The 27094-nt window shown below is 47.5% G+C and overlaps 1 protein-coding gene across 1 annotated transcript in view; it reads left to right on the forward strand.

Annotated features, from left to right (window-relative positions):
• Positions 1 to 782: 782 nt before the first annotated feature.
• Positions 783 to 27094, forward strand: part of LAMC2 (laminin subunit gamma 2) — a 58349-nt gene continuing 32037 nt past the window's right edge. The window contains exons 1-2 of the mRNA XM_044267271.1: positions 783 to 958; positions 19837 to 20025. Coding sequence (XP_044123206.1) covers positions 880 to 958; positions 19837 to 20025 — 268 coding nt within the window. The 5' untranslated portion in view covers positions 783 to 879. The remainder of the gene's footprint in view (positions 959 to 19836; positions 20026 to 27094) is intronic.

A 27094-nucleotide genomic window follows, 5' to 3' on the forward strand; every position in this document is an offset into this window, starting at 1 on the left:
TGCGGGCCCACAGAGGGCTGTCTGAGAAGAACGCTCGGAAACGTAGAAGGAACATGAAATCTGGTCCTCCTTTTTACTCTATTCAACAGAACATTGCCTGAGCACTGACCTGGCGCCAGCGACCGCACCTGGCCTTGGTAGGGAGGCCAACCCATGAGCAGGTGAACTTGGTGAGTTGCAGGCCCAGGTGATCAGGAAGTTAGGGGGTCCCAGGAGAGGAGCCCCCCCCCCCCCCCCCGCCTCGTGCAGCCTGGTGATGGGGAGGGAAGGAAAGACGCGTTAGCAGAGCAGGTGGGGTGGGGTGGCGAAGGGCAGGCCAGAGGGTGGCGAGCTCCCTGTTAGGACTCCCCCACCGGCCTGTTCTCCTCGCAGCCTTTCCGGCCAGAGCTGATCGGGGCCGCCGACTGGGTTCCGAGTTTGCGCACCTGCGGCTGGGGCTCCCAGGTTGAGAAAGGGGCCGGCGGCCGCCTCCCCACCTCTGCGGATCGGGCCGCGGACCACCCCGGGAGAGGAGGGCTGTGGGGAAGCGGCACATTCCTTCGGGCAGGAACCCCGGGCCGCAGCCTCCGCACCACACCCTTGGCCCGGGCCAGGTGTGCCACCTTCGGGCGGCGCGAGGGGGGAGCCCGGCGGCTGCGGCGAGCGCCTGTGCGCCCGGTGTGCGCGGTGTGTGTGTGTGTCTGCCTGCGGAGGGCTGGGTCCTCCTTATTCACAGGTGAGTCACACCCTGAAACACAGGCTCTCTTCCTGTCAGGACTGAGTCAGGTAGAAGAGTCGATAAAACCACCTGATCCGGGGAAGGGAAGGCAGAACGGAGCGCGGAGTGCGGACTCCCGGCGGCGCGTGGACTCCGCGGCGGACGGACGGCGCGGCCCGGCCATGCCCGCGCTCTGGCTGAGCGGCTGCCTCTGCCTGGCGCTCCTCCTGCCTGCAGCCCGGGCCACCTCCCGGAGGGAAGGTGAGTCGGCGTCCCCCTCCCCGGGAGGACCTTGCAGCCCCGGGCGGGTGACTGGCCTTGCTTTGCAGACTCTGATGGCCGAGCGCACCTCTGAGGATTCCCTCTGTGTTCCAGAACTTCTTGGGAGCTCCTTCCTCCTTCCACATCTGGGGCTTCTCGCCAGATCGGGTTTAACATAAGACTAAGATTATACACGGCTGTCTGAGTTTCAGATGGGAGGCCGGTAGGCTGTGCCAAGCCAGGATTTTCCTTCCTTTTAAAAATGCACCTTCTTGATTGCGTTTTGGGTCAGTGGGCCCCTGTTTGATCAGGAATATCAGTAATAGGTTGGCATATAAGTTATATTCCTATGGTGTGTTTTCGTGGATGGGATTTGGGTGGGAACGTTTTCTGTGACAATGAACACCACGAAGATGGAAGAGAAGCCTCTTTAATAATCCTTCTGGAACTCCTGGTTCGTCTTTGGGAGGGAAAGTGAGTCTTAGAAGTCTTTGCCATGCTTTACTTCTGCATAATGTTACTTCTGAGGGTATGCTCACACAATATTCATTCAACAGGCATTTATTGGGCACCTGTGTCATAGATCATTTGATCTTAGCTCGGCTGTCATGTCGTGAGAAGTTCAAATCACTCATGTAAACAAAACTTGCTGAGAACCTAGCAACCGTTTGCTATAGGCATGTGTCAGCTATGACAACACCTAACGGGTGTTTTCCTTGTCACTTAGTTTTACTGATAATATCTGCTTGTCTCATTACCCTGAATTTTCATATTTATATTGATTGCTTCCTGCACCTGATGGCATTTCAGTACCATTGCAATAGGTCTAAGAGTCATTTTCACACATGTGAATGTATGAACATGAGACAGTGTTGACGCAGGCACAGAATTATCTTGGACTTTGCCTAGATGGCTGGCCTGAAATCTGTTTGAATGGCATGGATAGTTCAGCATGTGTTTGAATGCACTGATATGGTCCTCCCCCCGCCTCCCGGAATTAACCTCCAACCCATCATCCCTGACTACCCTGTTAAAAGTCATTTATGAAAATGGTCACGTGGTTAGGTTTCCTTAGAGTTAACCAAGCGAGAACCATCAGTAAGGAGAGTCTGCTCCTAAAAGTAAGGGGAGTCTCCAAATATTAGAATTCAAAGAGACTACTTATGGCTCAACTACTATATCCCTTGGCTTAAAATACGAGAACGCAGAAACTGATCTGCACAAAGCCACACACCAGCTATTGGTAGAGGTCCATCTTGCACTTGATCTGGGGATTGTGAGGCTTGAGCTTCTGGGACCACATTGTAAAAGCAATAAGGGAGTTAGTACATATATTTTACATAATGGGTAATTATTGAAGCAATTTTCCCATTGGCTATAGTTGAGTATAGGTATGTTGCATTAGCATTAGATAACGGAAATAAATAGGTAGGATTGGATCAATTGTTTAATGAATCCAGACTCAGGAGGGCAGAGCTTGGACTCGCACTTCTCCAGGATAGACAAGCTCTGAGTATTCCATCGAGACCAGTAAGTCAGAAGCTGTGTTCAGCCTCATTTCTAGACTTTCCCTTTCCTTGGAGATGGACTGCTTGAGATATTAGGCTCCTTCCTCCAAGGGCTTCATAGAGCACCCACGCTCTTCTGTTCACGGGATGCTGGAAGGCAGCGTAAGCTGGACTGAAGTTTGGAACTTGCTGCTTCCCAAAGTGACGGCCCCTGGCACCTTGTGGGCTGCACCGATGAGAGCCTAAAGCAATGACATTGCTTCCCAGTTGTTCTCTCGAAGGTGAAATTCTGGTGGTAGATATCATCAGCGAGACTTGCAGGACAGGTCTCAGCTAAAGCACAGGCTTTAGAGTCAGCCTGACCTGGCTTCAAATTTTGGCTGACCCACTTACTCATTTCTTCTTAGTAATCATTCAGGCTCCTCAGCTTCTTGGAATCATCTTCTTTGCCTGTTACCTGGGAGCCGTTGTACTGCGCAGCCTTGCAGAGTTGTTGAAAAGATGAGGAATTATTGTAAAGTGCCTTAAAAATGCCTGGAGCCACATTTCTTTAAAAAGTCTGAAGCCAACAGTGCAGGTAGAAATAGTGAACGTGGATCTGCAGAGAGCACTAAGCAAGATAAGGACTTCCCTTCAGGAGCTCCCCACTAGTGTGCTAGACTGTGGCACGTAGCTCCATTGGTCTGGATCACAGTTCGTATAGATCCCATGACTGGAGAAGGGGCAAGAAGTAGATAGGAATGAGACTAGAAATACAGCCAAGAACCTGGTTGAGGAGCCTTATGTGCCCGGCGATGCAGTGAGGGTACTGCCGCACAGGTCAAGAAGAGTTGTGGACGGTTTATAGCCAGGGGTGGGCATGGTCAGGTGGTCAGACTCGTGTCTTAGAAATGTCACTCACTGAAGGCCTTAGAGGATAGAGTTGAGCCAGGAGAGGGCTGCAGGTGGCCATTGCAATAATCCAATGAGAGGTGATGAAGGCTTTCATTGTGGTGGTGGAAACAGCAAAGTGGAAACATGACAGAACATTTAGAAGGTAACATTGAAAGAATCTGGTGATCTGATGAGCATAGGTTAAGGGTACAAGTGAGGGGAAATCATGAGAAATAAAGAAGAGTCCAGGGTGTGTGTGAGGCTTCAGGCGAGTATGGCTGGTTACACAGTGGATGCCACGAAAGGAAATGAGAACTGTAAGGGGAAGACCAGTTTGGGGAGCAAGGTTGGGTCGTGGATGAAGAGGAAGGAGTGAGTTCCTGTGGGCATCTGTTGAATCAGAGACACAACTGGAGATGCCCCCACAGTCTTGGAGAAGTGCTAGAGCCATGATTTTGAAGTTTAGAACAGTTTGAAATATAAAATGAGGAGCCCAAGAGTGGAAAGCAAAGCCCTGACAACAGATGAGATTACTGGGACATCGAGCTAAGAGAAACCTCAACACTCACCAAGGAGATGGAACCACAGTGAAGGAAAATAAGGAGGGATGAGCCTGGAGGTTAGAGGAGAACATTATCCAAGAGGAGTGTTTGGCTGGCCCAAGGAAGAGCTGCAACAATGTAGGTATAATAAATGGTATTTGGATATAGAAATGTGAATACACAAAGAATGAGGACTAAAATGATACTGATGGGTTCAGCCATCAGGTGAGTTTTGAAGCCATCATTCTAGAATGATGAGCTCTGTCTCCAGGATGATTACAGAACACAAATCTGGATTTCTCCCATGGCCTGCCATGGGAAGAGAGATGCTGTAGACAGTGGAAGGGACCCCTGGAAAGGTTTAGACTCTCTCATGGATTCTGTTACTTAAACTGGGGAAATGGTACAGCATCATGCAAACACGTGCAGGCCTGGGTTCAAAGCCCAGCTCTGTCATTTCCCATTTGTGGAGTTTAGGCAAGATCCTTCCCCTGCTACGCGAGTTCCTGATCTCTAAGATGAGGAAAATAAATATTTTGCACAGTGCCTAGGAAGCACTCGCTATGGGTTCAATATTATTGACATAACTAATTGCCTTGCCTTCTGAGTTTTAAGGGGTAAAATTTTTGAAGAGATTCCTTTCATTAGCCCAAGAAAGGTGATGAGGAGCCCTTCTGCTCAGGCTGAAATGAATCCCAGGTTTTACCCAATGAAACAAATAGAATTCCTGACAAGCACGCCAAGCAGATTGGAATTCCAAAATTAGATTTTATAGCATTTCTTGTCCTTGCCTTTTGTCAACCGCCAGATCACATCACATATAGATTCATCAAGTCAGTTGCTCTCAAGATCATTCCCAGATACGAAAGGATCACCACAGAAGCTGCTCTCTCACTTCTCACTAGGGGAATCTCCCCTATCCCCCACCAAAGGAGGGTTGGTCAACCATATTATGAAAACATTTAGCTGTATAGCTGCAGTGGTCACATGTCCTTTTATGCTTAATTTGGCATATTAATTCACAAACGCATTTAAAGTCACATAGTTTATAAAATAACAACTTACAAGCATTAATTTGTAAATCCATGAACTTGTAAATATCACGAACTAACTACATTCAGATTCCACCTGTAGCATCGAATGCAATTTAAATACAATTTCTTTACTTCAGACCCGATGGCTTGAGATACAGCTAGATTTGAATCTGCTTTTGATGCTGTCTCTGGAAAGTATACCATTTTCAAAATGTCCAAAAGATTTAACATCATCCTTCGATGCACATTGTAATCTTCACAGCCTAATCATCGTGAAAGACTTACTTGTGACAACTTTAGGTACTTGCCATTGTGAGATAATGAATAAGTCTGAGAATTGTGGTCAACAGCCTGACCTCTTTCTTACTGATAAGTATCCACAACATCGATTGATGTCGTGTCAAATTAGTGTGTCTTCCCCAAATAATATTTTAACAATAAAAGCAATTCAGAAAGTTCCCCATACTAGGAGAGATTTTGAAAAGACTTAAATGTGACCTCCTCCCACCCCTGCCCCAGAAAAATAAAAACCTCCACCTTGGGTCACCTGGGTGACTCAGTGGGTTGAAGCCTCTGCCTTTGGCTCAGGTCATGATCTCAGGATCCTGGGATCAAGCCCCGCATTGGGCTCTCTGCTCAGTGGGGAGCCTGCTTCTTCCTGTCTCTCTGCCTGCCTCTCTGCCTCCTTGTGATCTCTGTCAAATAAATAAATAAAATCTTTATTAAGAAAAACCCTCCACCTTATTATATTCAAGTATGTGTAATATATCAGGAGTACAGAGCTAGGTTGGAGTATATGCCGGAAATTCCTATGAAGGCTTAAATTTTGGTGTCCTGAGCTGGGGCAGCCATTGGCTTAGCTCCACTGGTCCAAGGTGTTGAGGAAGAATGTTGGTTTGTGATCCATGTTGATGGGAAAGTCAGGAGCATGAAATTAAGTTGTTGAGGCAATCTTGGGAATATTTTTCCCGCATAAGTTCTTAGTGGTTCAACTATATAGACTTCTTTATTTTCCTAAAGAAATTTCCAACGACAAGTCTTGAATCATCTGTTACAGACTCGTGTAGAAATAGGAGTGCCATAGATTGTGGAAGACTCTAATTTAGTCACAAATTAGGCCTAGCGGATTACTGCATCATGGCTGGGCTGTGTTCTAGTAGGATAACCCCCAGGTATGTGATGTAATATTTGAATCATATCCAAAGCCCAAAGCTCTAAGTCTTCTCTGTTTCCGTGGGTGACTGTATGTCTGTTTATCTGCCTGCCCAACAAACATGTGCTTCCTTATGTCCCAATTCTGAACGAAGAAGAGCATGGTGCTTCCTCCAGCACTGATCAATGGAGGGGCTCAAGTCTTTCCCCTCTGCTGTGTCAGAGGAGAGGTGCAGATCACCTGGCTGAAGGCATACGCATCCTGGCCTCCTTCGGCTGGTTGACCACTTCCAGAATTCCAGCTGCTGCTTTTCAGATTTTATTTTATTTTTTTTAAGATTTTTTATTTATTTATTTGACAGAGATCACAAGTAGGCAGAGAGGCAGGCAGAGAGAGAGGAGGAAGCAGGCTCCCCGCTGAGCAGAGAGCCCTATGTGGGGCTTGATCCCAGGACCCTGGGATCATGACCCCAGCCGAAGGCAGAGGCTTTAACCCACTGAGCCACCCAGGGGCCCTCCAGATTTTATTTGTGTTCATTGTTGTCAATATTCACCTTCTAGAAAAAATTAAATTGCAGCCCAGTCACTTCCCACACCAACTGAAACGTTCGAAAAGTTACTTGTCTGTAGCTGCGTGTAAGTGGGACATTTCTTACACACTTCCCCACTTTTTTTCCCTCTCTCTACAGCATCATGGTCCTAAATAAGAGTGGTCCTTTGAGGTTCTCGACACAAGCCTCCCATTTTGTAGGTGAGGGACATGGCACCCGGGCTCCAGGTAGAGGAACGGTGCAGATTCTCACAGTGAGTTATCGCAGAGCTGGGCTCTAGCGTGTGTTGTCCTCCTTTGTAGACGGGCCAACCGAGGCACAGAACAGTGATTGCCTTGGCCGGATCCACGCACTTCGTAATAGGACCAGATTTCAGTTGCTAGTTTAATGTTCTTTAACAAGACAACTTATTAACTTATTTCTAATTCTTTCTTTTCTTTAAGATTTTATTTATTTGTTTGACAGAGACAAGTAGGCAGAGGCAGGCAGAGAAAGGGGGAAGCGGGGTCTCTACTGAGCAGAGAGCCCGACGCAGGGCTCAATCCCAGGACCCGGAGATCATGACCTGGGCTGAAGGCAGAGGCTTAACCCACTGAGCCACCCAGGCGCCCCCTTATTTCTAATTCTTATTAAAACTTTTCATTTAAGTTAATTTCTGGACTTGATGGGATCTTTTTTTTTTTTTTTAACATTTTATTTATTTATTTGACAGAGATCCCAAGTAGGCAGAGTGGCAGGCAGAGAGAGAGAGGGGAGAAAGCAGGCTCACTGCTGAGCAGAGAGCCCAATGTGGGGCTCGATCCCAGGACCCTGAAATCATGACCTGAGCCAAAGGCAGAGGCTTTAACCCACTGAGACACCTAGGTGCCCCTGGGCTGGAAGGAATCTTGATCTAAGATGAGAACATCCTTGTGTCTCTGGTAGGGACTTCCGTGTCCCATCTATTTAGGAGTTTCTGTTTGTATATGTGACTCACAATAGTGGCCTTTCCTTCAAAAATGTCGGGGGACCACAGGTTACAGCCAAACATAGCTCTAGTTTGTGGGAGCATTGATAAGAGAACAGATTTTGAATGACTAAGTTTTCTCTCTCTCTCTCTTTTCCTTTTTTTTTGTTCAACTCTGTTGTCAGATTTTCATGCAGCTTGGAATTGACCAGGGGGCTCCGTTAAAAAAATAAAATAAAATAAAACAAAATAAAAGGACAGTTGAGGGAGAGTGATACTTTGTTCTACTAGTCATTGTTCTCCAATAACTGTCAACATTTTGACTCCATACATGAATATTTGCATATGCAAATAGGCTATTTTACTCTCCCTGTTGGAGACCATTGGTCTCTCCATGAGGTTTAGGGTCTTTCAAGATCCAAACAGTTCCATGGCCGGAGCACTGACCATGAATACTTTACACTTACTTACTATTTCAAATCATCACTCATTTTGCTTTTGGTAAAAGGGGATTCCGAATGTTAAAAGATCCTTTCCCATCACAGATAGACTGGTCCACTTTGCAGCAGCACCGGGTCCAGCAGTAACCCAAAGCTTCCGCTCTTGCCTCGTGGGAGAGGGCGGCTCATGGTAGGAGGGGACGTTCACATGCTGAGGTCCACGGACAAAGAGGTGAGGCCATAGCTGACCTGGCATGGGAGGGGCTGGTGGAGGGCAGGGTGTTTGTCCTGCTGAGATGCAAACACACGGCACCTGCTCCCTGGTGGATGCTTCGTGGCCCAATTTCTTCTTGGCACATTCGTTACATCTTTTTATGGATAAGTACCCAATGGCTGGACCCAAAAGACCCTTTGATTCATTCTTCTGACTTTAAGCAGTACAGTTTTAATCTACGATTTTCAAATGGGTTTTCTTTTGGAAAAGAATCTCTAAGGAAGCTGCTATAAATGTGCTCCGTACACATTTTCCCAACATTGTAAATGTACATGCATTACCATCGCTCTCTTGTCAGACCAAGAGTGATAATGGGGCACAGCAAGCGCGCACAGCCCTGCACGGGAATATCTTTGTGAAGGGCTGCAGGGTTAGCAAAAAACCTCTGGCTAATCTTGTACGATAATATATTTTTCCTAAAAGCAATGCAAGGTTTAAAGAGGGAGTATTTATTTGTTGACTTTTTTTTAAAGGAGCCAACAAAATATAAATTTAAATGATTGAAAAACTGTATACTCTGAAAACCGGTTCAATACAAATCAGAATTTCCTTTTTAGCTTTTCTTTACCCAGACTCCTTCTACACAGTTTCCCCTCCGTCTTCAGTCCTCATTTCTTTGTGTCACCTCTAGCTGTCCTGAACATTCTAATTTTCTTTATTTCAGCTGCTCTTAAAAGGGCATAGGATACCTTTTGTTGAGTCATGCGGAAAATGTTCAGTGAATACCATGCTCTTTGAAGTTAGTCAAATATGCTTTCTATATTGACATGCTTTTCTTTATCGATTTCATAAAAATAAAGACCGCTCTTCGTGCGCTCAGAAGGATCTAGGGGTGTTGAATATTTGCATATAGAATCCTTACCATGCATACTCATGGACTGACACCGGCTGTCTTGGAGCAGAGCCCTTGCAGGTGCCAGATATAAGAAAATGGAAGACTCTTCTGTTTCTCGTGTCCTAATCTCCTCTTCCCTTTCACCTTTGAACTCATTCGGACTGAGCCATCAGCCTCCTCCTTCATCCTGAAGTCCTTTGCTGGTTAGAGGACAACCCGTGTCCCCAACCTCCCTGTTGGCTGGGACTTTCTCTCCCTCTCCCTGCTGTCTGCCTGAGCCTTGATGGGGGGTTAGGGGAAGACATCTCCAGATGGGGTCTCCTGGCATAGGTCTTAGCAGGCCGAGTGAGCGTCTGTAGTCCACATGGGCTATATCCAGGTCTAGGTTGTAATATAATGTTCTGTGAACGCTTAGTAAAACTAAAAGGACTCCTTTTAAGCTATAATTATTCAAAAGGAAAATGTGGGGATCTGAGTTCCATTGACTCTTGATGACTTTAGACCATTGAGAGTATAGGGAGCTTGGGTGGCCCAGTTTGTTAAGCATCTGCCTTCTACTCAGCTCAAGAGTGGAAGTCCTGGGGTCCTGGGATCGAACCCTGAGCCCCGCTTGAGACTCCCTGCTTGGCGGGGAGTCTGCTTCTCTCTCTGCCTCTGTCCCTCACCCCACCGCTTGTGCTCTCTCTGTCTCAAATAAATAAATCAAATCTTTAAAAAAAAAAAAAGACAGCCGTAAGAAATGTAAAAGAAAAACTGAATTCAGTTTAAAAACTCTTTAGTGAGGGAAGTGCCATTTCAGTTTTAAATTTTAATTAGGACACATGTTGTGACATGCCTTAAAAAGAAAGATGAAGCTGGAAGCAGACATTCACACATTAAACCATAATATTTCAAGATTAGTTTAAATGAAGAAATCTTCAGACTCTCAACCCAACCGGAGAGAAGTATTAGATCTTGGAAAGAAAAATCTCTGAAGGAGGTTTTAAAACTAGAAAATACTTACGAGCATTTTCATCATCACATGTAAGTGTGATAAAATAAAAATACTCCTCTTGTCATCTTGAGTATCTCAAGTTTGGAAGCTTCGATTTTGGCAGGTAGGATGATCGCTACCAACGCCTTTGGTATCGGCCTAACTGATAGATGTCAGGTGTATCTTGCTTTAGGCTTTGTGAGTAATGTGCAATTTGTGTATTTGGAAAAATAACAAAAAATACATTAGAATAGATTGCTACTTAAAGGACACTTCCAATAATTGCTTTTATTCTGAAGATAACATTTGCCAGGTTTGGGGTTTTTTAAAAAAATGCGATTGTGTTATTCTCCACATTAATGTTATTCATCACGTTCAGTCTAATGCTACACATTTGGACTTCCCGTTGAGCCTTGTTACAACTGACTTCATGGAGGTGCTGGTCGCGATCTTTGAACGTAAAAAATTTGTCCATTTACGGGAGGCCAGTTCTTGGACTCAGAGGTAGGGAATAATATTCAATAGGGCAAATGAAGGTTGAATTCTTAACGTAATTGCTTTGAACAAGCAAAAGGAAAGATGGCAGTTGCCATGTTAGCCCAAATCGCCTCTCCCCACCAGGATGCTTTTCCTTTACAAAGCAAGACTTTTAAGAAGCAGGGGGACTGAAGGCATAAAATGAGGTATAAATGAAATGAATGGGAGAGAGATGAAGATATCCCATGGGGGAGTGTTATATGAAATTAGTCTGGAAAAGTAGGTAGGATTAGACCATGGAAGTCTTTGTAGCAATGGTAAGGAATTCTGGTCTTTATCCTAAAGGTAAAGGAAAGGTACCAGAGAACTGTAAGCACAGAGGTACTGGCAGAATTTGTATTTGGAAAGGTGTTCTGACTGCTGGATGGAGGCAAGAGAAGTCGTAGGGAATTCCGTTAGAAAGTCTTGTGAGCGAGAAGTGATAGGGGTTTGTGCTAGAGGGTTATTTGGGAGATAGACGTGGATGGGCTTGGGCTATGTCGCGGTTTACGTCAATAAAATTTGGCGTTGCATGGACTATGGACAAGTGAGGATGGAGAACCTATAAGGATAGCTTCCATCCTTTCACTTGAAGGGATGACAACTATGAGTTTGGTTATAACATGTTCTGTGTAAAGAGCTTGCGAGGCCACCACTGGAAATGTAAAGCCCGTGGCTGATCTGAAGTTGAGAATGAAGTCTGGCCCAGGAAGGACCTTGCTGCCTGGTCAGCATCTGTCTCTGTTATCCAAGCCCTTGGCTGGTGGGGAGAGTGAGGCGTCCTGGAGGTTCAGGACTGAGCCTGGAGCAACCCCGACATTTAGAGTTAGTGTGAGGACAGGAGTCACAAGGACTTGGGTGGGAATAGGGGACAAGGTCAGAAATGGCCTCACAGTGTTCCAAGGGAGACCATTTCAGCAGGGAAGGACAGAAACAGATTAGGCTTCTCCAAAAGGGAACGGGGGGCACAACATGCTGGCAAGGGCACACACCTTTCCTCTAAGTAAGGAGGAGAATGGAGCGCCATCTTCACAGGCAGTCACGGGGGACTTACTTTACTGTGTGTACCTGAGTCAGCACAAGCGCGCAGCAGAGGGAGGCGAGGGCAGCAGAGCTGTGGTGAGGGCAGCGGGCACGCACTGCCAGGTTCCAACACGACGCCCGGATTCCTAGCCCCTGAGATCGTCTGCTGCAGCAGCCAAGTGCACGGCCTGTCAGGGCTGCCCGACCCCGGCACGCTGATCTCACGGTCTCGGCCGGCCTCACCCCGGCCCCTCTGCCCGCCTCCCTCTGGCCTCACCGCCCTCACTGTCAGCAGGGGCGCAGGCCAGGCGTCAGGGCAGCTCCGGGCCCCCCGGACCCCCGCCGGGGTGCAGGCGGTCGGGACCCGGGAGTGGTTCGTCTGGCGTGAGAGCAACATGAAAGTCTCAGACGCTCCTTCTAACCGACGCTGTCACCTTCTAACCGACGCTGTCACCTTCTTCTCACAGTTCTTTCTGTTTCCATCACACCGTGTTTTTATTTATTTTATTTTAGGTTGAAAGAGTAGGTTTTTAAAATTGATGCTGGATGCCATATATGTAGACAATGAAAATTTGATGTATCGTGTTGAGAAAATTTCATACAGGGTCCCTGGACTCCTGAGAGATTTCAGGTGCTTTTTTTGGCTTTTCTGAGAGTCCAGCTGCCTGCCTGCCTTGCATTCCCCATCGGTCAGAGTCCCACACCCTCTGTTAGAGACGGTGGGGATACACATACCCATGTGGGAAAGGCTGGAGAGGAAGTCAGTCACGTAGGCAAATAGCGCAGGCACAGGACAGAAAGTGATAAATAATACCAGGCCGGAGGTGAGGACGGAGTCCTGTGGGCATTCAGAGGAGGGAGAAGCTGGGGAAGGGCCGTCAGCAGGGGCCCTGCGCCATCTCATTAAGGCTCTGAAAAAGATCACTGGGGGCATGTAGGGAGGGTGGGCATAGGTAACGCTCCTGGCAAAGGAACTGGCAAGCCCGAAGGGAGGAAGGTGGTGCTTTCCAGAATTCCTGCAAGCGTCTGTGTGTTGGAGCCCAGAGAGAGGCAAAGAGGAAGGAAAGTTGGAGAGGTCAGCAGCCCCCAAGCTGCAGGGTTTTGAAAGGAGCTTTGGATTTTTAAATTCGTCATTACTTGTTAGAGCCCTAAAAAGCCCCGTGATCCCATGAATTGTTAGGTCAGGCTGGTGAAAAGCAGAGCATGTTTTTAAGTTTAGAACAATAAAAAGAAGATGTGCTTAGACGCAAATGATCCTATTAATGCCAAGTTGCTAAAACTTCTGCTAACTGCCTGCGGTGTTTCCCATGGGACATTTAAAATGCCTTGATGAATGGCCACCACCGAGGCTGATTAGTCCAAGACTGCGACAACACAACCCTAGGAAGTTATTTTCGGTTTCCTTTCATTCTCCCCAGGACGCAGCTTGGAAACAGCCTTTGCCCTGTGCTTCCTGTCTCAGCCTGTCGGCGCTGTGTGTTGGAGGGAGGGTGGGAGTGGTGTAAGTGAGCCTGAGGGGCTCTGCACACCTTGCTGCATTGTTTGCAGAGGGCTGCCCGCCTCTGGGATCTGTGTCTGGGGGCCGGAGGGGGGACAGGGGGTGGGCCAGCCTGTGTCTGGCTGCCCCGCCAGCTTCTCTAAGAAGCACTTGAGGGTCAGCGACAGTATGCTACTATAGTTATTATTATAATAAATACTTAAGTGCCAACGTTAGCAGCAACAGCACAGACACAAAAACCACCCACACGGTACTAGACTGAAAGCAGCGTGTGCAAATCTGAGGAAAATGGCTTGGTTTCCCGTGTGTTTACACAGGGCTTGAGGTTAACCTGTTGAATCTCATTCCTTTAGCTGTGGAGAGAGCCCTGGCTGACACAGACCAGGATGCGGGGGAGCTGGAGGGAGGCACCGAGAGAGGACAGCACAAAAGCTTGCAGAGATGGCCCTAGCTTAGAAAAGCACAGTGCGGGGCGCCTGGGTGGCTCAGTGGGTTCAAGCCTCTGCCTTCGGCTCAGGTCATGATCCCAGGGTCCTGGGATCAAGCCCCACATTGGGCTCTCTGCTCAGCCGGGAGCCTGCTTCCTCCTTTCTCTCTCTCTGCCTGCCTCTGCCTACTTGTGATTTCTCTCGTCAAATAAATAAATAAAATATTTTTTTAAAAAAAAGAAAAGAAAAGCACAGTGCAAAGGAATAGTCAAATAAAACAATGGATGGGACCTGGCACCTGTGATACCGACTTCAGTGAAAGAGGGAGAAAAGAGTCCCCATCTTGATCCCAATGCCCTGTAAGGCTTTGGGTCTGTTAGGGTCCCAGAGTGACTTGTTTCCGTTTTTTTTTTTTTTCTGCTGCGGTGATAGGTGAGTGCCGTGTCCCAGACCTGCGCCTGTCCATGGTGAAATGAGGAAAATGTGGGTAATGTGACAAGTGTTTGAGGAAGCCCAATATGTTTATTAAAAGTATATGTATTTAATCTCATATTTGACAAAATAAAACATTGGCATCTCCCTGTTTTGAAATCACGCTGGCTCAGGGAGTCCCGGGATCCCAGCGCCCTCCCTCTCAGGCGGGAAGTGGTGTTTATGAAATGAATGAAATCAGCGCACGTCTCCATGAGCAAGGAAGAAGGAAGGAAAAGGAGTAAGAGTCGGTAAAGCAAAAATCTGCCAGTGAGGTGCTTTGGAGAGAAAGGAGATTTGTCAGGAGGGGTGAAGAACGCACGTAACAAAATGGGAGGGGAATAATTGGATGCATTTGTTAGGTAAATAATTCATAATTTTTTTTTTAAGATTTTATTTATTTATTTGAGAGAGAGAGACAGTGAGAGAGAGCATGAGCGAGGAGAAGGTCAGAGAGCGAAGCAGACTCCCCATGGAGCTGGGAGTCTGATGTGGGACTCGATCCCGGGACTCCAGGATCACGCCCTGAGCCGGAGGCAGTCGTCCAACCAACTGCGCCACCCAGGCGTCCCAATAATTCATAATTTTTAAGAAAAACATCACATCTAGTAGATAAATGTATAAAGCTCATGGACAGACTGGCATCAAAATAGAAATAAAATAGTAAATTAGGGGCGCCTGGGTGGCTCAGTCAGTAGAGCCTATGACTCTTGATCTCGGGGTTGTGGGTTCAAGCCCCACGTTGGGTGTAGAGATTACTTTTAAAAAATAAAATCTTAAAAAAATAGTAAACTAGGTGATGGCACTTTCAACTTTTCCTTCCTCCTCACTCCCCCCTCCCCTTGCAACGTCCTTATTTCCTTTCGTGGCTTTATGTATTTCTCCTGAACGAATATCACTATCCCAATATTCTCTCTGTATTACTTAGCTTGTTTACTTTCTTTCCCCCGGCTCACATGAAGACTCCATGAGGGCTGGGACATTGATTAGCTTTGTTTACCGCTATATCCCCAGTGCCTGGAACAGTGCCTGGCACATACTTGGTGCTCCGTACATATTTGCTGAGTGAATGGACCCTGGATAAATGCTTCCCGGGCAAATGGAGAAATGTCCAAGACCCCCATCTTTATACTCCCATCACTTGTGTCAAGATTCCCTGATGGAAACTAGACAGCCTATTTATGAAATTTGGGAGGATAGCAAGTAGATTATAAACTAAAAGTGGGAAGAAAATTCTAGACATAAAATTGAACAAGGCTAAATATAAAAGAAGGAAAATATAATAAACATTTTAAGAATTTCTTCCTGTGTAAAAATGTAGCCCAAGTTTATATTTAGGTCTAGTAAATAAAACATTGTATCAGGGGCGCCTGGGTGGCTCAGTGGATTAGGCCGCTGCCTTCGGCTCGGGTCATGATCTCAGTGTCTGGGATCAAGCCCCACATCGGGCTCTCTGCTTAGCGGGGAGCCTGCTTCCCCCTCTGTCTCTGCCTGCCTCTCTGCCTACTTGTGATCTCTCTCTCTCTGTCAAATAAAATATAAAATCTTTTAAAAAAAAAAACATTGTATCATAAGGTACCAAGAAGGGTTGTTTTCTGGACTGCGTCTCTGTGGAGAAAAGCATCCTTTCGAGGAATAGGAAAGAGAGTGACGGCCAGATATTAGTATTTGTACTTTTAGGGCAGGTCCAGACATGCGGGGACACATGGAGTCCTTTCAATGGTAGAGACACACCCAGGGGTTTCCTGAAGTTCAAGAGAATGATCATTCATTTGTTCATTGAAGACATATCAAATAGGGCACCTGGGTGGCTCTGTTGGTTAAGCATCTTCCTTCGGCTCAGGTCATGATCCCTAGGTCCTGGGATCGAGTCCCGCATCGGACTCCCTGCTCAGCCGGGAGCCTGCTTCTCTCTTTCCTTCTGGCCCTCCCCACCCTCTATGCTCTCTTTCTTTCTCTCTCTCAGATAAATAAATAAAACCTTAAAAAAAACCCTAACAATAATAATAACAAAAAGCATTAGATACCCACTATGACCAGGCCACAGACCATAGACGAGGGCCCCATTTCTCATTTTTGCAAAGTGTGACAGTGTTTTCTGCCTGTTAGAAGAGCAGAGTCAAATGCAAAGGTTTGCCCTTGGACACAGCTTTATTTCTTTTTTCTTTTTTTTTTTTTTGAAGATTTTATTTATTTATTTGACAGACAGAGGTCACAAGTAGGCAGAGAGGCAGGCAGAGAGAGAGAGGAAGGGAAACAGGCTCCCTGCCAAGCAAAGAGCCCAATGCGGGGCTCGATCCCAGGACCCTGAGATCATGACCTGAGCCAAAGGCAGACGCTTAACCCACTGAGCCACCCAGGTGCCCCGGACACAGCTTTATTTCAAGCAGAAATTTAAAAAAAAATTTTTTGGCCCTATTTAAAAAAATCAGTAGATGTCATATACAAAGCCAGATTTCTGTCTTCTTTAGAAACCGATGTGGATGTGCCGTGGGCAGCACCCTCACGTGGCTGCGTCAGGCGGCTTCCCTGCAAGCCCTTCTGGCAGAGTCCCCACTGCTCCCCACATCCTCGCTCCCAGCTTCGCGGTGCCCTTCTGTAGCCGCTGTGCCGGGGCCCCTGGCTAGGCAGAAATCGGTCGCAGAATAAAAAGGACCAGGTCCAAGCTGTAGGAGCCGCATTTTATGGAGCTGATGGCAAGAATATTCTGGAATTTGAAATTAAACGATTCTTTTACCCCCAGCAGTGAGCATGAACAATAATTCATTTTAGGGAATTGAGTCTGAATTCAGGAGATGATTTGAGAGAGATCATGCTTCAGGGGCATCAGGGACAAAAGGGCTCACCCCACTGCAAAAGGAGCAAACTATCCACCCTCCTCCCCCGGGTATGAACGTTCTGAACAGTCAGTATTAACAAAGTGTGGTTCTGCTAAGTGCTGAGCTCCTTGGAAACCTCAAAGCCCTGCAGGCGAGCCTGGGGCGTGTCCTCACAAAGGGCTCACATCATGCAACCCCAGGAGGCCCATACACTCCCGGACACATGGCCTCGGCATCCCCAACTCCAGTCAGCACAACCCTGGGCTTTTGCGGAAACTCAGGTGACAGAGGAGGGAGATTCGGCCGTGGGCGAGTTCCACATTGGCGCTGTGGCTCCTGAGGTCCCTGGAAGCGTCCTGCCCCTCTGCAGAAGGCTGGGGGTTTGAAGGAAGAACACAGGCTGTCTGTGTCTTTGTTTGTTTGGTTTTCCGAGTAGAGCCTGAAAGGAGCAAGGACAGAAGGGTGGGAGGTGGTAAAAGCTAGATGAGAACCAGGCTGTCTATTTTTAAAATATTTCATGAGCTCTCCTTATCCAGTTACCTCTTACCTGCAAAGAGTTTAGTCTGGGTGAAGAGAGGCACAACGCAGATGTCAGGATTGCTTGGAGATTGCCTTCGAAAGCCATCCAGGGCAGGAAAGGGCACTGGCTCGCTGTGCCATGCAGCTGGGTAACCTCCCCAAGGGTCGTTGGCTCCTGGATTTAGCTCCCGTACGTGCCTGACGATGTACTCAGTGATTTCACAGCCCGTGACAGCTGCGTGGCACATCTGTTCGGGATCCAAAGTCAGTTACACAAGCATTCGTTGGGAAAGATTCATCTTGGCACCAGTTCGGCAAAAGAGACCCGGGAGCCTGAATTGAGTGCAAAGGCAGCGTGCTGTAAGTTTAATGAAATGTTAAATCGCATCCCTGGAATTACAGTATCCAGTGGTGCGGCGAGCTGAGCTGCTCAAGCCACGCTTGGAGGGCTGTCATACGTTCTGGCTGTTTCAAGAACGGCCGTGGAAGTGAGAGTGTGTTCCCTGGAGGACAGTCGAGAAGAATCTAGAAATCATGACACAGGAAGTGGCTGAAAGATCTGGGGTGAGAGGTCTCCAGTGTAACCAGAAGGAGAGAAGGCTAAAGAGGGAGACGCTTGTTACTGTCTTCAGACGGTCAAAGGTTTGGCTGCTCCCGTGCTTGTAAAACAGTGTCTGAAATAAAATAAATGGAGAGGAGAGTAGGGGTATGTGTCTGTGTGTGTGTGTATGTGTTTTCTCCACGGAAGAACAGAAACACATAGCAAACATTACAGGGAGGGAGACAGATTTTAAAATTTTTAAAAATTTATAATTTATAACAAATTAATTTATAATAACCAGTGCTGTCTGTGGAGGGACGGGATTTGAGTAGGGGCTGAAGAAGCCCGTGTGAGGGGTTTCTAGAAGGAATGCCTCCACGCCAGTAGTAACCACATTCTTGAGAAGCAGGGGGAAAACGGGAAGGTGAGGGCTTTGTGGTTGGACAGACCTGGGAGCAAATGATATGGTCGCCATTTGGCTGTGTGACTCGAAGCAAGATACCCGCTCGCCGAGCATTCGTTCTCCCTCCAGTCAACGGGGACAGTCAGGTTTGTGTTGAAGTGTTAGGGACGCGTGTGAAATGCTAGAAATAGAGTGGGCTCTGGGGACATGCTAGTTCCCTTTCCCCAGATGGGAGAGCGTGTGTAGGAAACGTGTGTGGTAAGGAAGTCGCTTAGGAAGCTCATGGGTTTACTTCATCACCTCTGGGCCTTCAGAGCCTGGCGAGGCCCACACAGGACAGCTGCTCAGGACGCCTTGTTGGCCAGTTTGTCAACTTTTCATCCATGCTCTGGGTAAGTTGTGGCCGTAGGCTGTTCTAGAAACAGGCTACCATTGAGGCCACACGGCCAATGGAGACAATGGGCCTGGTGAAAAGAAAGTGGGTTTTGGCATCAGACACAGGTTCAAACCCCAGCTCTTCGCTGGGTCGAATTACTTAACGTTTCTCAACGGCATTTTTCTCCTCGGAGGCAGCACCGGTGTCATCACTCAGTTGTGTGAGTGACGCAGCAGATATGAAGGACGGGATGGATGTTCTTTGCTCAGTGAGATCCTCTCACCGATGAGGGAGGCAGGCAACGCCTTCCGCATTTATGAAAGAGAAGTAAAGAGATTCAGAGAGGTGACGGGATTTGCCCAAGAAAACAGCAGAACTGGTATTCACTAGATCCAGTTCTTTCAACCTCAAGACTTAACATCTTTCTTTTCTCAGCTGTGACTGAAACATTTTTTGAGGGTCTGCCCTGCGCCAGGAACAATGCTGAGTATTTCCACCTGTTACCTCCTTGGCTTTTAGGTCCCCCATGGAGATGTCACTCCAGGAGGGTCTCCAGAACATCAATGGGGTGAACTTTCCTAGATGCTTGGGAAAATGTATTATTCATAAAACTGTGGTTCTCTTTGACACCTGGCTCTGAGAGGGCCACCCAAGGCACACTGAGGGGCAGAGAGAGATCCCTGCCTGGACACTCATCTTAGCTCCTCAGCCTTGACCATCCCTAGAGGGACAGATGACACCATCAGCCTTTTGACCGTTGCTCCAGGGCGCACACGCTGGCGGTCCTCAGGTCTTCTTTAGCCTGCAGACTTGTTCTAGGGGGTTGCACAGGGTTTTAAAAATGAACACCTTGCGAATAGGTAAATCAGGAATTTTTACATAAAAATACGTCATGTGAGATTGTTGGTGTCTCTAAAGGAATGGGACCTTCAGGCCCCCCAGAACGCACGTTCTCTCTGACAGAAACCTCCCCTCTAATCCCAGTGGATCTCCTGCTTCCTTTAGGTGGGGCAAGGACTCTCGCAGTCCTCCCTCGGCCCAGGTCATCCTTAGCTTACTCCAAGTTGTTCAGTGCGCCGCGCATGATTGATAGGAATCACAATAATATCGTCTCCGAGCTTTTTACCAGCGATGTCCCCCGCTTCCCGCCCCCCAGTGTGCGACTGCAATGGCAAGTCCCGGCAGTGCGTGTTTGATCCCGAGCTCCACAGACAGACGGGGAACGGATTCCGCTGCCTCAACTGCAACGACCACACGGATGGCCCTCGCTGCGAGCGCTGCCAGGACGGCTTCTACCGGCAGAGGGAGAGGGACCGCTGCCTGCCCTGCCACTGCCACCCCAAAGGTAAGCGTGCGACGTCGAGGCTGTGCCAAGAGGGTACGACCCCGAGTGGAGTAAGTCAGGCCAGGACAGACAAGTACCGTGTCCTTTTGCTCGTAAGTGGAGCGACGACAAAAACAAAACCCCACGAATGAATACACGTACAAAAAGCAGAATCGGGGCGGCTGTCTGACTCCGCCAGAAGAGCACGGGACTCTGGATCCTGGGGTCATGAGTTCGAGCCCCGGGTTGGGTGTGGAGATGAGTTAAATAAATAAGTAAACTTGTTTTTTTTAAAGACTTATTTATTTATTTGAGAGAGAGATAGCGAGAGCAGGAACACAAGCAGGGGGAGTGGGAGAGGGAGAAACAGGCTTTCCGCTGAGCAGGGAGCCCGATGCGGGACTTGATCCCAGGACTCTGGGATCATGACCTGAGCCTTAGACTGAGCCACCCAGGTGCCCCAATAAATAAGCTTCTAAAAAAAGCAGAATCAGACCTATAAATACATAGAACAAACGGACCCTCGCTGGAAGGGAGAGGCTTGGGGGGGGTGCGACATGGGCAAAGGGGAGTGGGAGATACAGGCTTCCAGTTATGGAATGAGTGAATCACAGGTAATAGAGTCAGTGATAGCGTCGTAGGGTGACAGACGGCAGCTACACTTGTGGGGGCACAGCATAACCTATGGGGAGGTCGCATCACTATGTTGTACACCTGCAACTAATGTAACATTGTGTGTTGACTATACTAAAAAGAAAAAATTGGGGGAAAAGGGCGATGAACGGACAGGAGGAGGATGGGAAGGTGGGGAGGAAGGGAGAAGCCAGCAGGACAAGAGAATTGTGTTCAACATCCAGAACAACAGAGAATCTGCTAGACACTGGTGATGATGGTGTCTTACTGATTTCAAGCAGAAAGGACTGTTTTTCTTGAGTCTGGGTTGTAGGAACCAGCTGCAGTCTTTAGGACTTGTTGGCTTGAGTTCTAGTCATGAGAGGGACGGGGTCACTTTTCCTGGCAGGGGACAGTTTGACCTCGGGACAAAGGAAGCTTGTCAGCTTCCAGTGATAGTTCCCCTTTTCTGCAACTATGCCTTTGACCAACCTCTCAAAAAATAAGGGATAGAAAGATCTGTTTCTGGTGCTGTGCTAGGTGCTAACAATATAAGGAGGTACTGGTCCAAGAGACAGCCCGATTCATGGGCAGATTAAAGTCTTTCCCTGGGTTGTTAAGAGAATCAATAAAGAGGAGGCACCTACAGGATGACTGGTTAATGCAGGGCTCTTTTTTGGTAGTGTTTTGGTTTTGTCTTTTTAGGTATGTCACCCAATCTTACGTTCACACAACTGTTCTTACAACTGTGGGAATTCGTACGCACACGGACCCACACGTTGTGCTGTGTTCATCGCGGACAGTAACAACAAGTTAGTGCATATAAAGAGGGAGAGACAAGTAGTTTTTAAATAAGCTGAGTTTTTTTTTTAACTACCTTATTTGTGTATTCTCTTTCTTGGCAGTATGTTTCTCCTCTTTGTTAGAAAGTGTTTAATGGCGTAATATGATAAATATTAATCCACTTAAAGAGCGTAGCCAAAGCACGTGGCCATGACTCAGCATAGCCCCGTGGAACGAATTCACAGCTGCGCTGAACGCATGTAAAGATGGGCAGGTTTGGTCCAGCCATGGGCTGGGCGGAGGGTGTTGGAGAGCCTGGGGAGGACCCCACGGTGATAGAGATGCAAATCCAGATTCACCAGGTGCTGTTACAGCGTGGTTTGACTCAGGTTGGCTCAGCTTTATGGCACAGAGTCAGCATCCAGAAATCTTTTGGATTTAGCAGATGTCCCTGGAATTGAAGAGCTTCATAAAGAAAAATCAAAAGGCAAATGACTCCATCTCAGTGGGCTTTCTGTCCTTGCGAAGAGCGTGGACACCTACCTATCCCGGTAGGTTATATGCAGCCTCACTGTGAGTCACTGGACTTGGGTCACCCCGGCAAATGATCAGTGAGAAAATAACGAGCAATTTAACTGGCTTAGCTGGAAAGCCTGGCCCCAAGACAAGGTTAATAGTCTTAGAGCAGACAAGGAACCTGCGGCTTCGCAGAGAGATGGGAATGAAGGATTTGACACACTGTCTCTTCTTCTTCACTGTGTGGTCCTTGGCTCGCCCAGCACCCATGAGCCTGGTTTCTTCTTTTCTTTCGGGCCATAGACATCCCCGGCTCCTTGTGAACAGCTTGGTCGGAAGTGGTGGAGCCCAGCAATGATTTCCAGCTTATGAAATAATAGCTAACACGCATTACTCGCTTCCTCTGTGCCAGACACTTTTCTGGATGCTTTCAGCCAGGAATGAACCTTCCCAGATTACCATGTGAAGCGGATGCTACTCTGAGTTCCGTTGTGCCAATGAGGTAGCAGAGGGTAAGCGAGGGAGAAGGAAACTGTCGAAGGCTGTAGAGCTCGGTGCCAGCCCCAGGTGCCCTGACAGCCAAGGTCATGACACGGAGACTAGTGGCGGGTTTGGGAGCCACACAGTCTTCTCGAGCCTGGGCACTTCCACTACTGCTTCTGTGTCACTCTGGGCATATCCCTTCGCCTCTTGCTGTTCCAGGGTCCCCATCGATAAAAGGGTCCCCATCCCCATGCTCTTGATATCACAAGTGAGCTTGGTCAAGCACATGGTGGACAACTCAGTAAACTGTAGTTGATGGAGTTGTTTTTCTTATTAGGACAGAGGTCAGTGTCGCAATTTCCTGGAACACCGGCCTTTAAAAAAAATCACATTCCAGTTTAGAAGGAAGCCTGTAGAGGCCACATCTTTGGTCTGAAACTGTTTATTAACATTGTATTTTTTGTATTAATATCCTGAAATTGGCAGTGAATTTTTCAAAAATTTTTTTTAAAGAGCGGGGGAATGGAGCCCTGGAGGAGTGGGTGCATGGCCTCCGGGCGTCACAGGAAGCCACACCTCCAGTCTTCACAAGAAGCCACTGCAAGGGCTGGAGTTGTAATCCCAGGTCCTGGGGGAGGACTGTTCCCTCTTATTCCTTCCACCTGAAGGAAAAAAGCATCAGAATGGTGCCTTTTTATCCCCAACAGCAGACAATTAGATGTCCGGGAAAATCTTCACGGATACTATTTCCTAAGATCTGGCTAATGCTTTCTGCTTTCCCAGAAGATTCCCGTATACTATGTCTTCGTCAGTACTCATAGCAACTTGACAACCTGTACGTGTTCACATGCCTCCCACCGTTCTAGAGACGGAGAAAGGGAAGCTGAGCCAGAGCGCTCAGGCTGAGTGGCATGTCAGTGACAGAGGCTGTCCCCACCCTGTGCCGTCCCCCACTAGATGCTGGCTGCCCAGATTACTAGCGGGTTGGTTCAAGTTTAATTCCCCATGGGACTTCTCAGTCTCCCAATGAGCCGGGAGATATTTGTCACTTTCAAGGGAATCTTTTGTATATGCAGTCTCAAATGCAGAAGATCACATCTTAACCAAAAAATGCAGTCAGTCCTTGTGTGGTAAGTGAAGCCAACAGCAGTAATAATCCCGAACGTGGTCACAGATTCTGGATTTCACATCAGTTTCTCATAGATCTAGCAGCCAGGCTTATTTTGAGAGGATGACTTTGTGGGTTCAGCAACAGGGCTGAGTTTCCTTTAACTCTTACAAGCACATGTGTAAGCCCTGAGAACCTTTTGCAAATATTTTGAAATCCACTGTGTGTACTTGTGTGGTTTTTTCCTCCCAGGACACCTACCTTCTTGAGTCCTATATGGACATCAGTGATAATTGGGCTTGTTCTCTTAATTTTATTGTTATTCTCTACATATCTACGACCACGACAGTGAATTACTCAGACTATAACATTTGGGTTATTAAAACGTTCTTAAATAATAACTTACCATTATTAAATATAATTATACATTTATATTATATAATATTTTTATAAAAATATAATAATAATATTGTGTTTAAAATGCAAGCGTAGATATGTATTTAAAGGGTTCCCAAAAGGATGGACCCTCTTTTTGTTTTAATTTTTATTTATTTTATGTTAATTTTACTTAGGTATTTGAGAGAGAGGCAGAGAGAGAGGAAGGAGGGGGAAGGGCAGAGGAGGAAGGACAAGGGCACCCCGCGCTGAGCACAGACCCCGATGCAGGGCTCGATCTCAAAACCCTGAAATTATGACCTGAGCTGAAACCGAGAGTCTTGGATGCTTAACCATCTGAGCCACCCAGGTGCCCCTGATTTTTAAATAGTACTCATCATAGCACACCTTCCTGAGCCCTCAGATGCCCATAGACCGTATCTGTAGAACCCCTGAAAGAGCTTATTGGGACACAAAACCGACACAGGGAGCTGTTTTCTGTTCTCTCAGCCCCGTTGTCCATAATCCCTAAGAGTAGCTCACGAAGTAGGAGATGGGACACGTGTTTTTATTTCAATGAGAGAGTTTGAAAACCCAGTGCCATGACTTTGGACGTTTTGGAATGTGACACAAAGTGGTCATGCTCGTTGCAAGGACCCATGCACGTTTCCACGTTTACTTTGCAAGGTGTGAAGGAGGCCGGCAGTCCCAGTGCAAACTACATTCTTTGAACGCCCGTGACGTGTGAGACACTTAACGAGGCACTTTATATATTTTAGTCCAAAGTCTTGCAACAGCTCTATAAGGCATAGGTGGTTACCGTCCCTTAGAAGAACTGATGAGTAAGGCGTTTGCCCAAGGACACGCAGCTAAGTGGAAGAGCTGGTTTTGAAGGGAGATTTGTTGGATTTCAAAGTCTGGGCTCTTCTTTTTTTAAGATGTTATTTATTTATTTGACACAGAGAGGGAGAGAGCATAAGTAGGCAGAGCAGCAGGCAGAGGGAGAAGCAGGCTCTCCGCTGAGCAGGGAGATCCCAGGACCCTGGGATCATGACCTGAGCTGAAGGCAGATGCTTAACCCACTGAGCCACCCAGGCGCCCCAAAGTCGGGGCTCTTTGACCCTCCGGCTTTTAGAGCAGGATTCTCTAGATAACGTCCTGTAGAACACAGTGCTCCTCAAGATAATAATAGATGTGAACTGTAAGAATGTCAAATAATATTTAGAAATACGAGCATTAAAATTTAAACAAGCTCCGTGTGTGCTGAAGGTACTATTACGTTGTAAATCTCAGAGGGATCAAGTGAGCACTATTTCCCAAACTTCTCTCGACACAGAACGCCTATTTTCATGAGGTGATTTTTGATTTCTCTCAATAAGCTGTTTCGCAGGGTAACCATTTTGATCTATGTGGGCCAAACCCAAGGCAAAGTGCAATCTTTTCCATTTTCTAAGAAGGATTCATTTCTGAAAAACTGTAGGGAGAATTTTCTTCAGTTGAAAGTGTAATTTCCATTAATTGGAATGGGGGAAAAAATGGATTTCTGGGTCCTAGATAGAACCCATTTGTGTTGAAAAAAACCAACAACGAGTGAATTGATTGAAAGAGAGAAGTCTTCTGTTGAATGTTACTTATCAGAGCGTAATTCAGAACATTTCCTTCTTGGCTCTGTTGGCTCCTGCCTACAGGGCAGGAGCATGGAGGTCTGCGCACACCAGCCCTGGGAGGCCTCTGTTGAGGCTCATCTCATCAAATACTCTCTTGCCTTAAGTCCTGCAACTCCCATCCTCATCCTCCAGACTCCTCTCCCTTGGCTTCCAGGGTCCTGAGACTTCTTTCTGCTTTGATTATGAAAAGCCCCTTGATCCGTGGGGTTCCATCTGTGTCGGAGGCTCCTCCTTGTCCTCGCTGTCTACCCCCCCTCCCCAGGGTGGTCTTACGCCTGCTCTCCCTTCCCACTTGGCTGAAGACTCCTCCATCTCACTCCCAGCCTCTTTCTTGAGCTCCAGATGAAACATTTCCACCTTAATACGCCACCGGAAACTCAAGTTCACAATGTCCAGAACGAAACCCATGATCTTCCCTTGATGCTTTAACCTGAGATCCTGCTCCTTCTTTCCCCTGCGCTGTGGTAAATAGCCTCACTTTTGTCTCGTGGTGCACATTGGGACATTGGTGTCCTCATGTGATCCCTACCCCCTCGTCGTAGCTCCTAGGAGGGGAAGGCTGATCATTCTGCCTCCACGTGGCTCTCTCGGTGATTCCCTCCTGCCCTTGTCACACAGACGCCTCCAGTCCAGGTCATCCTGTCACAGCGGGATGCCTTTCCCAAGGAATGCTGTTCCCCTCCCGGAGGCAACCCGCAGATCGCCCTCCGAATTGTGGGTCTGCAGTTCCTGAGCCTCTGATCCTTCCCTGTTACCCACAGATGGATCTGCCATTCTTCTGTCAGCTCTTACCTCACTAGGAGCTAGCATTTCCTCACATGTATCCAGACTGCCGAACTCAGCGTCTCACGCGTGATCGATGCTCAAAAAAATGTAGTGTATACCATTATCACCGAGGGTCCCTTCAAGCCTTACAAAGCTGACATGGCATCTGTCACCGGCTCTGTGAATGTAGCTAATACAGTTCAGGTTCCACATGTGGCAAAAAGCCTTTATATGGGCACAGAGCCAGTATCTTTATTGATTGGAATCGTATCTACTAGTGAGTCCAAAATTCACAGAATAATTGATCAGAAAGAAAGAAGCAACTGGCTAGCCTTCTCTTGGCTTTATCGATGCTGGGAGGCCTGCTTGTCACAGTTGGTTCCATACGTGGATTATTTGATAATTCTGCCAGCACAGGGAGACTGTGATGCGAGTGAGGCACCCCCTCACCACCTTCCTGCTCATCTTTTGCTCCCCCATCTCCCCCGACTCTTTCCCAACAGCCCCGACCTCTTTCTTGGCGTATGTGCATTCCTGCAACAGATTTCTGGGCATCCTCTTTGTGTTGGGTTCCGCACTGGGGCCTTGGGGCCAGAGCAGGGACCGCAAGCTGAGGTCATCGTGAGTCAGCAGGACTGCAAGAGCAGTGGGACAGCTATTTGAGATTTGGGAGTTTGAGGAGATTTCCCTAGAGAAGTCATATTAAATCAGGACCTGACAGCTGAGGTTGGGCCAATGAGGGGGAAGTTCTGGGGAAAGAGCCTTCCAGGCCGGGGGAGCA

The sequence above is a fragment of the Neovison vison genome, chromosome 10 (assembly GCF_020171115.1).
Source record: "Neovison vison isolate M4711 chromosome 10, ASM_NN_V1, whole genome shotgun sequence".
NCBI classification, from domain to species: Eukaryota; Metazoa; Chordata; class Mammalia; order Carnivora; family Mustelidae; genus Neogale; species Neogale vison.